Below are 14,214 nucleotides of genomic sequence, written 5' to 3'. Positions count from 1 at the left end.
TATATATATATATATATATATATATATATATATATATATATATATGTACTGGTAATTAAATTCCAATATTGCATGCAAATTTCACTGCACAGAAATAACTCAAAGTTTTTATAATACCAGGACTCATTTTTGGCTAAAAATTCTTTCAGAATCCTTAAAAAGTGCAAAATGTGTCATTGTCTCTTAAGAAAGCATTAAGTTAAATTTCAAAATTTGAATATTATGAGAAACTAATCCTTGATCAAAAAAACTAAGAGTTATAATACCAAAAAACTTACAAAGTCTTTGAAGAGGTGGGAGTAGAAGTACGATGAAATTTTTCTTTAGATTTGTCTTTAGTAGCTGAAGGAGCCAATCCTTTATTATGATGACGTTTTGATGTAAAAGCCTTAGATATTTTTTCAACATCAGTTTGTTTCTTAGACATTTCATTCATGAAAACCTAAAAGCAAGAGAATGTTTTTTACAATAATTTCCAAGAAAACAACATGCCAGTAGCATAAAATTTACTTAAATGAAACAAAAGTATTTCAAATAGATAATAGACTAGTAAAAAAGGGGGGATAGGTAGTAGAACTTGAACCAATATTGAACTGAGTTTTCTCAAGATGTGAACATTTTTCCATAAATCAACATCATTAGGAGATAAACACTTTTCCAAAATTCTGGTTGAATGAAATAAAAAACATTAGATAAATTTTCTATTGAAGTAGAACCTTCTTAAAGGGACACCTCTGTTTAAGGGATTCTTTCTGGTCCCATTCCAGTCCCTTTGAATAGGAACCTCCATGTACTTGCCTCTAATTAAGAGACACTCTGTCAAAAAGGACAGTCATAGAGAAAAAATTACAAAAATAAAACATAAGTGCATAACAAATAGCAAATTGACAGGAAGTTAAAACTTTTCCTCGAAAATTAAATTGAGGAAATTTTGACATTAACATGTGTGAACAAAACAAGTACGTATTGTAAGTCTTTCTGAAATTTACATATATGATTTGCCCTCTCAGCATTTATAGAAGTAGGCTCAGGGTGGACAGAGAGTAAACAGCAATTAACAAACTTTGCATATAGAACTTGAAATGTGAACACTAATTGTAATTTACATTGTACTACATTGTAAATTATATGAAATGAAGCAAATCCATGTAATGAATTTACTTCAAAATAATTTGTCATAACCAAATTTTTGAATGAATTCTATTTAATAAAATAATAACTAAGCTTAGAAATTTGAATAATTGTGAATTTTATTCAGCATGTATGAAACATTTTCAATATGTTAATAGTTTAAATGTTAATAGTTTACATTTATTATTAAATATTACTGAAATAATGCACTGCATATATCAACTAAAATACCTTTGAAGAAGGGACACCCATACTTAAGGGACAAAATGTCTAGTTCCCTTAGTGCCCCTAACTGAGAGGTTCTACAGCATGTTTGAGAAATAATAATTAAAAATTAGTTTGAGTTCAAAGACCTTGAACTCAAATTATGTTTTACAAAATCAAGAATAGCGATAGAACTCTACTCATTAGATTTCTTCGTTTATGCCAATGGCTTTTATTGCAACCATGATTTGAATGCAAGACGTCAAAACTCAAGTGAATGCCATGGGTTGTATGCTGAATGTTATATGTTGGAGGCTGGATGTTATGCGTTGGATACTGTTCATGCATAAAAAGAATTTCGTAAAGTCTAGAATGTTAATTTATAACTAATTTAATTCCAAGGCACATGGAGGCTTGCATTATAAGCATAGAAAAATAAAATCAAAGGACACGGATGTCATTCAATGGTCAAGTGAAAACAATAAGAAATTCAAGATTGCTAAAAAAAGGGAAATAATTAAATAAATAAATTCTGATTTGTCAAAAAATTTCACATAGAAAATTTTAAACGAATAATAAAATCAACAATAAAAAAGAAAAAGTAGCAAGAATATTGCAGACACATATTTCAAAGTTAGAAAAAAAAACCTCTTTCAATACAGAAAGAGATGTTTCTTGTAATCCTTAATAAATTCATGCATGAAATATTTTTGAAACATTACAAACTTAATATTGTAGTTTCAAACATTAAATTTTGTTTGTACTGTGACAAAAATTTTATTTCTTATTTTTTAATGGCTTATTTGCTTTTACCAATTAAAGAGAGAGAGAGATAGAGAGCAAAACACAAAAACTGATCCTACAAACTCAAGAGTTGAGTAAGCGAACACAATTCCATCACAAATCAAAAAACTGTCCCCAAAAATATCATTCAAATAGAGCCCCGGATTTAAGCTTTTATCCTATCCTTTACATGTTAACAATGAAATGCTAAGGGGAAAAAAGTAAGTTTTAACCCAAATAACTTCATTGTTGAAACAATTCTTTTCATGAAATATGTCATTCCATCATACATAAAATAGCCTCTTCTGGTTTTAAAACAACTAGACCCAGCTGATATCAGTTTCATTCAAAAGAAAAAAAAAGAACAGCAATTCTTAGTGAAGACAAATTAAATTTTCAAGTGAAGCATTATTGCCACACATCCCACTGGTTTTCCCTGGCAAACAAATTCCTGATATCTAAAAGGCTTGGAGAAAATGTCCATACACATTGTAAAATTTATCCCAATTTAAGCCAAATGAATTTTTTTACAATTTAAAAACAAAATAAAGGACTACATATTTCCAGCAGGGAACTCAATATATCCCCTAAACGCATTATAACTGGAAAATATGTAATGAGTATCAATTTATTCACAATCTAATTTTTTGTGGAAATATGCAACCACATATTAATAGCAAAATTATAAAATTTACCTGATGATCTTTAATTAAAATCTCTAATGTTGGTAAATCATCAGGCAATGGTTCAGCTTCTAAGGTTGTTAGAGTAGATTCAGCATTGTGCAACCAAGCTAATAAAATATCAAGCAAGTCATTTATGTCTTTCAAAGACAATAAATGATCTCTCAGACGCTGATCTCGTTGACGAGCCCATCCAAATACCTAAAAGAAGATTTTTATAGCTGAAGTAAAATATTACTATAAATGCCGTCATTTGTTTTGAAATGATAAAACTTGGCTTTTTCATATATTAATAAAGCTGTAATAATAAATATGCAAGTTTTTACGAAACAAATAAATACAACAATAAGTCCTTTTTCCATGGCAAACTTTGTCAATATGCAAGTCCTAGAGACCATCAAACAGCCTTTTATGTATTGACTGCTGAAAATGTAATATAATTAGGGAATAATATAGTCCAATTGTTGATACTCAATATAGAAGTCTAACAAGAATATTAAGAGGCTACTGCTACCATAACAGCATGACAGCTCTGGAGTCATCTTAAACAGATCAGACTAAACATTTCTTACACTGATTTTATGTAATATTCATGGGCATTTTAGTATTTTTGAAACAAAATTTATTTTATCTAAGTAGTATGCAAGCATTTAATCTCAAGTTTTGCATTTAAACACAATATTTAAGTAAAACTGAAAGTGCTTAAATAACATTGAGGATGTTTTAATATGATTTAGGGTGCTTTAGCATTAACATCACATTAAATAATTCCTTAAAATTCTCTAACATTTTTCATATTAAATCAGCAAACAAAGAAGTAGTTAGCTAAAATGTACATATAACACTCATATTTTATAAAATAAGGATCTATTTCTCTGTAGTCTTTGTTTGACAGTATAAGTATGTAAAATAGCAAATTTCTAAGGAAATAAAAGTGCGTAAGAATACAAATACAAAAGTGACGACCAGCAACAGGCTCTGGGCCCAGCTAGACTGGTCCTAGTCAATTTACAATCCCCAGTGAAGATCAATGACCCTCTTAAAACTATCTACTCCCTTTCTCATTACCACCTCTTCCGGTAAACTGTTCCAAGGTTCCACTACCCTGCTAAAATAATAATTTTTCCTAACATCCATGTTAGCCTGAGATTTAAATAGCTTAAAACAATGACCCCTTGTCCTGTTTTCAGTGCTAAACTTCAGCCCCGTAACATCTTTCATTTTAATAAATTTAAACAACTGAATCATGTCCCCTCGGTCTCTTCTTTGCTCAAGACTGTACATTTTTAGCCTTCTAAGCCTGGAATCATAGTTTAAGTGAGAAAGTCCATTTATTAGCCTTGTAGTCCGCCTTTGAACTCTTTCCAATACATTAATGTCTTTCTTAAGATAAGGAGACCAAAACTGAGCAGCATACTCCAAATGAGGTCTTACCAAACTTCTATATAAGGGCAGAAGAACTTCTTTAGATTTGTTTGAAATAGATCTATTGATAAACCCAAGCATTTTATTGGCCTTGTTACTAGCAATGCTGCACTGTTGGCTAAACTTTAAATCCTGACTTATTAAGACCCCCAGATCAGTAACTTTGTCTGCCTAACTAATGACTGAACCTTGTAAATATTAACTTGTACACTTATTTTCATGCCCTAAATGTAGCACTTGACATTTCCTAACATTAACAGCCATACCCCATTTATCAGCCCACTCCATAATATGGTCTAGATCCTCTTGCAGCTGTTTTGCTTGTTCTTCATTTTCTACAGTCCCCATAACTTTGACATCATCAGCAAAACCATTCATGTTCTCAGAAATATTTTTAGGAATATCGTTCATAAAAACAATGAACAAAACAGGCCCCAACACTGATCCCTGAAGAACCCCGGTTAAAACCTCACTCCAATTAGAATAATTTCCCCTTACAACTACCCTCTGTTTCCTTCCGGTTAGCCAAGTTAGTTTTTAAGTAGAGCAACATGTGGTACCTTATCGAAAGCTTTTTGAAAATCAATGTAAACAACATCTACAGGCTTCTTATTGTCCAAAGCCATGGTAACTTTGTCACAGAAATGTAATAAATTAGTTGCACAAGATTTACCTTTCCTGAAACCATACTGAAAACTAGTCAATAGATTATTAGTCTCGAGAAAATTTACTATCTTAATTCTTATCAATGTTTCAAAAATTTTGCAAACCACCGAAGTTAGACTCACAGGTCTATAATTTCCCGCACTCCCTTTAGACCCTTTCTTGAAGAGTGGTGTAATGTTAGCCAGCTTCTAGTCCTCTGGCACTGTCCCCGAGTTATAAGAAGCATTGAAAATGTTTATGATTACATCTGCTAATTCCTCCGCACATTCAACTAAAATTTTTGGATAAATATTATCAGGTCCCGGAGCCTTAGTCTCTTTAATTTTTTCAAATGAAGTAAAACGTCATCCCTGGAAAATACCAAGTCCTCAAGCTGTACTATAGCTTGTGTCTTGTTGGTGTCAACTGTTGAGATACAGTTATCGTTAAAAACACTCGAAAAAAAGTTATTAAGAAACAGGTAATAAATCACTGAAGATTTTAAAACTCCTGAATATAACTAAAAATATCTTGCATGCTATTCTATTTCAGCCTAAATTTTTAAATGATGGAACAATTCACTAAAACATGCCTGTATTGCTTAAAAGATATCCAGTTTCTGTAATAAAAAGCTTCAAATTTCAAATCAACTTTTCTATGCATAATTAATTTTAAAGTAATACAGTAAAGCATGGGAAATTGTCTTGATAATGAAATTATAATTTTTAATATGAAGTTATAAGACATCAATTCACTGACAAGAATGTTAATCAGCCTGCAGACAATATTCCATGAAGTATAAAAACAAGCTTATAAGGATATAAAAGAGACTATAAATTTGTTTTAAAAAAAGTAGACTTTTTTGTACAAGCTTCCAGACTTATTCAATGGAAGCTTTAAAAAATAATAATAATAAAAAATAAATAAATAAATAAAAAAGTATACATATTATATGGGTGATTTTAAAATGTGATGAATGCATCACCACTTACATTAAACAAAAGCGATTTCATAACAATCATATTATTTTACATGTTGGAATGAGTTCATAGTATAACTCAGTTACTTAATTGCTCTACAGTTTAAAATTATGTATTTTTCTAACTTTATGCAGCAAAAGGGTTATCTGAATCAATTAATCTAGTATTATAACAATCAAAGTGAAAAAAGAAACTTGAGAAACAATAAACTGATTCTATTGTAATAGGACAAGATTAAAATGAAATAAACTCTTACGGAAAACATATAAAATAGGCATACAAAAAACTCAGCTGTATAATGTTGTGTGACAAAATATTTAACAGTTGGTATAAAAATGTATATGAATAGCATATTATTGCTAATGTTTCAAAATGAAAAGTTCAAGAGGAGGCATGTGTCAAGAGGGGACACTGAGAGTCAGTATCTCTAAATAACAGAAAACAACTTTCACACCATGTAATATCTTTAAGAAAAAATAAACTTCTGGTTACCTCATCCCAACGAGACTGAATTATAGTAATCCAATGACGAATGACAGATATGGCATCTGGATGGCACTTTTTGAGAATAGTTTGAGCTAACTCTATAGTTTCATTTTTAGAGGCTTCCTGTTTTGACAATTCTTTTAAAAACAATTCATGATCCTGAATTTGTTGTTTTGTAGTTTCTTCATCTTCAGGTAAGGGTCCCACAAACCGCAATTTGTTTTCAGCATCTGACAGCCATTCCAATAGCATATGTACCGTTTTATACAGTTGTCCGGCCTGAATAAAATTAAGTACAGATTCAAACTACATACTTGATCATAAGAAAACAATATATTAGAAGTATAAGTTGTACTTAAAAATACAACTTATTGTAGTTACATAATTTTACATAGGCATGTTGCACATTGTGACACACATTAGCTATCTTTTAGAGAAAACTATTATAAAATGAGTTATCCAGTACATTTGATTGATTTCTAAGAAATGCATTTTTTCTGAAATGCATGTATACAAGGTTAAAACAGCGAGTTCTATCATGAAAGTAAGTTAAATAAATTAAGAAGAGTAAAAAGTATTAATGAGAGTATCCATGGTATATTTCTATTAGAAACTTCACATATAAGAACAAATCTTTTAATTCCATAAACACTGGAACCTAAAATTTCTTAAGAGGATTTTAGTCAACCAGAAAACACTGAAATAAGTAATGATAATTTTTTCTTATCTACTTCAGAATTTAGATTGAGTTAAAAAAAAAAAAAAAAAAAAAAAAAAAAAAACAATTTATTAGAATTCCAACATTAAGCAAAATTTGCATAATTCAAACAAATTTAAATTCAATGATAGCTAGATGTAGTAAATTATAGATTAGGAATACAAGTTTAATAGATTTCAATGTGAATATCATTTCATCTCTGTTGAGTTAAAGCCCATCAGTGGGATAGCAAAAAAAGTTTATAACTCCTCTACATACATATTACTGCATGTATATAAGGCAGTATGTAAGTGTTATAAGTAATCATAACATTACTTTCACTAGCCCACTGAAACCTATTATTTGCATCAAATTCAAATAATTGCTTTGCTAATACTACCGAGTTCTGTAAACAGTATTGATGATCGACTAGAAAGAAAATGGCATTTATCAATATTTACAATTTCTAGGAATAACAACACCATCCCGTTGAATGACATGAATACACAAATGAAAGTTACCAATTTTAATGCTTCGTCCAACTGTTTTTTCTTCTTTTCACTCAAGTCAGAAACAGTTTTCCATTTCAAATTTAACTCATCAATTTGAGTTGATATGTTCTCAATATCTGTTGATGTAGCTTCTTGTTTTAGATCAGCAGCTGTTTTACGAACAGATTCTAAACTCAAACCACGATTTTTTAATTCATCTTCAAATGACTGTAAAAACAAAATTAATCATGAAATAAATACATTTAGGAACAACATTGATGAAATGAAAACAATGAGCAAAAGAATAAAATTTGTGTGATACCTTGTGTTGATCTATAAGAGCAGTTACAGTATCTAAATCTCCATGGTAAGGTTTGTTATTAGACAAAAGAGATATTGATTTATCAAACCAGTCAATCAAAGCTAGGACAGCATCCTTAAATTGGCCAGAATATAGTAAGGCTTCTTCCAGCTTTCTTTGTCTAAGAAAAACAATGAAAAATATCAGATAGTTTATTAGCTTAATTTTTACAATGTACAAAAAAAAAAAAAAAAAAAAAAAAAAAAAATCATAGCAAAAAAAAAAAAAAAAAAATAAATATCAGACTGATTATAAATAATTTACAAAGCATTGAAGTACAACATTTATATAAATTAACAGAAAATGTATTTAAATATATGAAATGAAAATGCTAATCTTTCTGAAATAAATAAATAAAATTTTGCTCAAAAGCTAATTGGATATAATTTTTTCCATATAACATATATTGAGTAACATGCTCTTTGTCTACAGAAAATATTTGAAATTATGGGTCTGTGTTGATGAATTTTTAATAGTATGTTGACTATATGTACATTATCAAACATTTTCTTGAACACTACTGAAAATACATGCCTTTTTTGTTAGCAAAATTACAAAATGATTTTCATTTAAAGTATGTTTCTTCATGAAAGAGTAAAAAAACTAAAATTAAACTATTTAGAAGCTAATTGTATTGCTTACAAAGTACATATAACATATTGATCTACATAAACAATTATTTTAAAGGAAGGAGGAACCAAAAACCCCTTCAGTGAAATTCAGTGAATCCTTCAGTCAGATACATTTTTAAAGGAAATATTATACATAAAACCACTTTTAATAAGAATCAATATTTTTATGCAATATTGAGCTTGTAATTTCACAGAAACTGTATTAGAGCAAATTATTGCATCTATTTATTATTGTTTTTTTTTTCATTTTTATTAGATTAAAAGATCATATAAATCAGCAAAACATTTTGTAGAAAAGTAAAAGTAAGAGATTAAGATGGATAATTACATTGTTATGATTAAGAAATCTGATAATCTGTAAACTCTTAAATTGAACTGTTCAAAAAAGAGTATTATTTTGAAACATTCATATGATTATGTAACTATTTTTTGGCTGGTAGGCCATGGTTCTAAAACGGAGTAGAATCTTGGACACTTATAAGTACCGTATTTTCGAGAGTAAGGGCCGCACACATTATAAGCGTGCACCCAACATTAAACTTAAAAGCACAATTAGTAGTAAAGAAAGCTGAAATAAAATGTAGATTAAAGAAATATTTTTATTCTTGTTGGTATTTTTAATTAAGGTTAATGAAATATTTTTAAAAATCCCTGTCTTGCACTTTTTGCCTTCGGTATCACTCAATTTGCCATCCCTTTTAAGGGTTGAGTTATCCTCCAATGGCAAACGCATCTCTCGACAATGCCAAAATCTTGGGCAGCAGGACGATTTCTATTGGCTTCTGCCTTTGTTATTAATTTTAACTTAAAGGCTGCAGTATAACTTTACAATTGCTTAAGAGCGATTTCGAAAGCAACTCTGTAAAAAAAATCTGTAAAAAAAAAAGCTAAGAATGCACCAACAACTACAAAAGATGCAACGATGTGAAAGGATGAAATTAGAGCTACGGGACAGAGAAACAAGTTTCCAACTAGGTTGTTCGATCATCCCAAGCAACCCAGTTTTGTGAGAGCGGTGGTAAATCCCCTTTACACAACTGCAAAGAACATTCCCTCCCCCTCTAGTACTTTTGATAACAATGCTCCTATCCCTGACACAAACTCCCCCCTTTATTCTGATAAGGCTAGTTCACTAACGTGTTTCAGTATTTCTCTTCTCAATGAAACATGTGCAATCCTTAACTGAAAAAAAAAGACACTATCCACCGCCCCCTTTTTATGCGCCGCTTCAGCAATTTTTTTCTTTTTTTTTCTTGTATGGGACGCAGCGCTTATTTCCCAAAATCGGGTAGTCTTCATCAGTCAGCAGTTCTTCTCTATCATCTTGACTGTACAATAGAATTTTAGGGGTTGTTCCTTGGTAAATTCAAGAAGGGATTGAACGCTTAACATGGATAATAATTCAAACTAACCCATGTAATGCCAAGGAAAGAGTAAAGCATTTGCAACAGCATTTGCCCAGGCATATACCAAGTGGTGGTGCTAGGAAATGCCCAACGGGGAGGCAAGCTTGTCCGACGGGGGGGGGGGGGGGCATAGATATATTTTTTAAATTTATAATCCCCCCACACAGTTCAGTTTTTATGATAAATGAAAATTATTCATTCTTATCACTAACAAAACGAATAAAGATTGTGCATTTGTAGCCTATTTTCATATAAAAGTGAAAGATATTTTTTGAAACTACTAGATTAAATGATAAAAATGTACCTACTAAAGTTTTATTTTCTATAAGGATGGTAGAGATACCCAAAATGAAAATATTAAATTATAAATGAAATTAAAAATGTGAAAATGGACTTTTGGGATTGCGAGGTCATGAAATTGCAAAGCAGGGGGGAGGGGGGCGAGAAGAACTGTGCTATTTTTTGCGGAAAACAAGAAAAAGCAGCAAAATGAACCTAGTCGACGGATCTGGGGCCTCTAACTTTTAATTTTTCGAAATTGTTGCTTTGGTGGTGTTAGGGTAAGGGAACCTTTGAGGGAACTTCCCTGAAAATTTCTCAAAATTGAAGTCGTAAACATGTGATTATTGGTCATATTTTGTAACCTTTAGAGAAAAGAGAATGGGTTTCAATTACTCTCCTCGAGTAAGTTTTTTTTTAAATTTAAGTTCCAAGAATGCAATTTTAATCAATTTTCAATGGTGCAAGGGGATTTCGGGAGTCTCTCCTGCTATTTTTTCGAAATTTGGGACCTGAAACTGGAGTTTAGAAGATCTTAATGGAAACCAAGATGTATAAATTTATTAACAATAAAAAAATGTAATTTTCCGCAACATAAATTAATCTTATCAGCTGACATTCATGTAACACCATTATGAAGAATTCAGTCTAAAATAGTAGAGTACTACAGAAACATTAGTATTTCAGGATTGTCAGGACATGAACTTTTTTTTTGCTAATCCATATGTATTTCCTCTTACACTAAATAAACCTTCACATTACCGTATTTTCCTGCATATTATCCGCAGGCGGCCTATAATCCGCAGGTCCTAAAATCGGCCTGAAGAAAAAAAAGCTTCGTATAATCCACCGCAGCATATAATCCGTGCATAATACGATGTAAAAAGATAAAGTTTGAATTTAACATATCATTTGAGCAACTAAACTAAAAACGTGAAAAAGTAATTACTTTGAAGGCATAATCAAAATTAATCTGAAATATAATCTAAAATATAATGATTTCTTCTTGAAATCTTGATTATAGTACGCTAATTACTTGAAAAACAAAGAGTCAAGACAAAGGAGCAAACGGTCTAATCTTGTGCAAATGGCTACCTATTTCACTGTAATCTTGCTTATTTTACATAACCTGAATCGCCAAGAGGAACATTCAAGCAACGTAAAATAACCAACATACAGGCAGGCAGTGAAGAAGAACATGCCTGCTTCGTAAAATAAACAACATTCCGTTGGCATATGGTCTAGATCGGTGAATCCTTCTGTAAAAATATTGAGGTTCAATGCCTTGGTGTTAAGGGGAAAAAAACACAGATAATCCGCGGCTGCGTATAATCCGCACCTCATAAACTTTGCCTTTTTTAGCAGATAATACGCAGATTATACGCAGGAAAATACGGTATTTCCTTATTTCACTTATTAAGACAAATAAGAAGCCCGTAGATGTTGCATACATTGATTTTCAAAAAGCTTTCGATCAGGTGCCGCATGTTGCTCTATTTAGCAAATTAGCTGATATAGGAATAGGAGGGAAAATTTTCATTTGAGTAAAAAACTGGCTGACCAGAAGGAAACAAAGGGTAGTTGTAAGGGGAAATTATTCTAAATGGAGTAAGGTTTTAAGCGGGATTCTTCAGGGATAAGTGTTAGAGCCTGTTTTGATCATTGTTTTTATGAATCATATTCATAAAAATATTTCTGGGAACATGAATTGTTTTGCTGATGATGTCAAAGTTATGGAGATTGTAGAAAATGAAGTACAAGAAAATAAGCTGCAAGAGGATCTAGATCATATTACGGAGTGGGCTGATAAATGGGGTATGGCTGTTAATGTTGGGAAATGTCAAGTGCTACATTAAGGCAATGGAAATAAGTTTACAAGTTATTATTCGCAAGGTTCAGTCATTAGTCAGACAGAAAAAGTTACTGATCTGAGCGTCTTAATAAGTTAGGATTTTAAGTTTAGTCAACAGTGCAGCATAGCTAGTAACAAAGCCAATAAGATGCTTGGGTTTATCAATAGATCTATTTGAAACAAATATAAAGATGTTCTTCTGCCCTTATATAGAAGTTTGGTAAGACCTCATTTGGAGTATGCTGATCAGTTTTGATCTTCTTATCTTAAAAAAGATATTAATGCATTGGAAAGGGTTCAAAGGCAGGCTACAAGGCTAATAAATGGACACTCTCATTTAGACTATTATTCCAGGCTTAGAATGCTAAAAATGTAGTCTTGGGCAAAGAAGAGACCAAGGGGACATGATTCAGTTGTTTAAATTTATTAAAATGAAAGATGTTACAGGGCTAAAGTTTAGCACTGAAAACAGGACAAGGGGTCATTGTTTTAAGCTATTTAAATCTCAGGCTAACATGGATATTAGGAAAAATTATTATTTTAGCAGGGTAGTGGAACCTTGGAACAGCTTACCGGAAGAGGTGGTAATAAGCAAGGGAGTAGATAGTTTTAAGAGTGCCATTTGATCATCACTGGGGATTGTAAATTAACTAGGACCAGCCTAGCTGGGCCCAGAGCCTGTTGCTGGTTGTCACTTTTGTATTTGTATTCCTTTAAACAGCATATGTTTTCAACTGTGTTTCTCCCTTTTTTGCCTTTAATTTCAAAGTTAAAGTGAAACATACATAAAAAACAACTTAGTGAATCTTCTTAGTATTTCTTGATTTTTTTAAAATTTCATGCACATATTTCAAGGGTTTTTTTTTCTTTTTTGAAACAAAAATTGATGGTTGAAGTAATGCTAATATTGTTATTTAATTTTTCTGTCTTGAATAAATACGAGCATTTTTGATGATGCAACATGCTTCATATGTCAATACTTTTCTCTACACCCTACCTTTAGCTTAGTGCTTCAAGATTACCTTATGGTTTACATAAAGAATAAGTCTTGGATTAAGTAGTTACTAATGACAAAAGAGTAGCTACAAAGTTAAAAGTGTCTGCTGAATACAAGCAACTGTTAACTAAATATTTTAATTTCCATATTTAGTTAATATAAATAGGAAATTTTGCTCACAGAGATTAGATGAAATTTTGATGTATTATTCTGAAAGAAAAAAAATGGTGATGGAGGAATTGTAGTATCAATGATCATCCTCATCAATAATCAGCCGATTATGAACAGCCCATTAATCATTAATTGGCCAATTTGCTTATCGACGCATCTTTAAATTCAACTGTAAATTATATCAATTAAACGTTATCACAAGTTTTTTTTTTTGTTACGCACACGTTGTTCAAAAAAGCATAATACACGAATTTAAAAACAAATTGAAATCATTCCTTTCAATGAAAAATAACTTTTTACTTCTTACTATTTGATGCAAGAAACAATTTTTATCTTGGATCTCCAACATCTTTTCAAAGAAAATGTCTTCTGGTTCCTTACGACGAAAAATATAACACAAACTGCACTTTCTTTTATGCACAGTAAACTCATCAAACCAAATTTTAGAACACTGCTAACCAAAATCATCTGTTGTACTCGGATGAGTCAAACTCCAAAGGCTGTATTCCTGCAACTCTCTTGTGACAAAACTGTTTTCATGTAATTGATGCCATCTGGGCCCACCAAGGATCCAAGATCTCTTTGTGTACTTGCAGATGCCGAATAGTCTTCCGAACCCCTCTATTACTCGACCGATGGATTACCCATCCTTAATTCTCTTTTGAAAATTCCCATTAGCCTGTCGCCCATGGATTTTTTACACCCATCTGTTTTTTGTTGCATAGACAGACCAGTCCAGCAGGTCTTTGAGTTCAGTCTCTCTGTCTCTCCATTTCTTCAGGACGCGGCAACACTCCAAGGCTCACAAGAGGATGTCATTAGTAGACAATTGCCCTGGAAATTGTTGCGGAAACTTTCTTTTTTTGGAAGTGGCAAGTAACAAATAACGAATTTTATTTGCAACACTGAACAAAGATATGATTAAAAGAGAACTTTTTTAGCAATTTAATCTTTTGCATTGAAATTTTTTGGAATTCCCTGATGGAACTAT

At 31.3% G+C, this 14,214-nt stretch overlaps 1 protein-coding gene across 1 annotated transcript in view; it reads right to left on the bottom strand.

Annotated features, from left to right (window-relative positions):
* The window catches only part of LOC129219021 (microtubule-actin cross-linking factor 1, isoforms 1/2/3/4/5-like), a 271,646-nt gene that overhangs the window by 32,067 nt on the left and 225,365 nt on the right, over positions 1 to 14,214 (bottom strand). Inside the window, 5 exon segments of the mRNA XM_054853341.1 lie at positions 279 to 442; positions 2,814 to 3,002; positions 6,344 to 6,616; positions 7,556 to 7,753; positions 7,848 to 8,007. Coding sequence (XP_054709316.1) covers positions 279 to 442; positions 2,814 to 3,002; positions 6,344 to 6,616; positions 7,556 to 7,753; positions 7,848 to 8,007 — 984 coding nt within the window.

This window comes from Uloborus diversus, chromosome 3 (genome assembly GCF_026930045.1).
Source record: "Uloborus diversus isolate 005 chromosome 3, Udiv.v.3.1, whole genome shotgun sequence".
NCBI lineage: Eukaryota > Metazoa > Arthropoda > Arachnida > Araneae > Uloboridae > Uloborus > Uloborus diversus.
The sequence above is the reverse complement of the archived record's forward strand: the minus strand, read 5'-3'. Positions and strand labels throughout refer to the sequence as shown.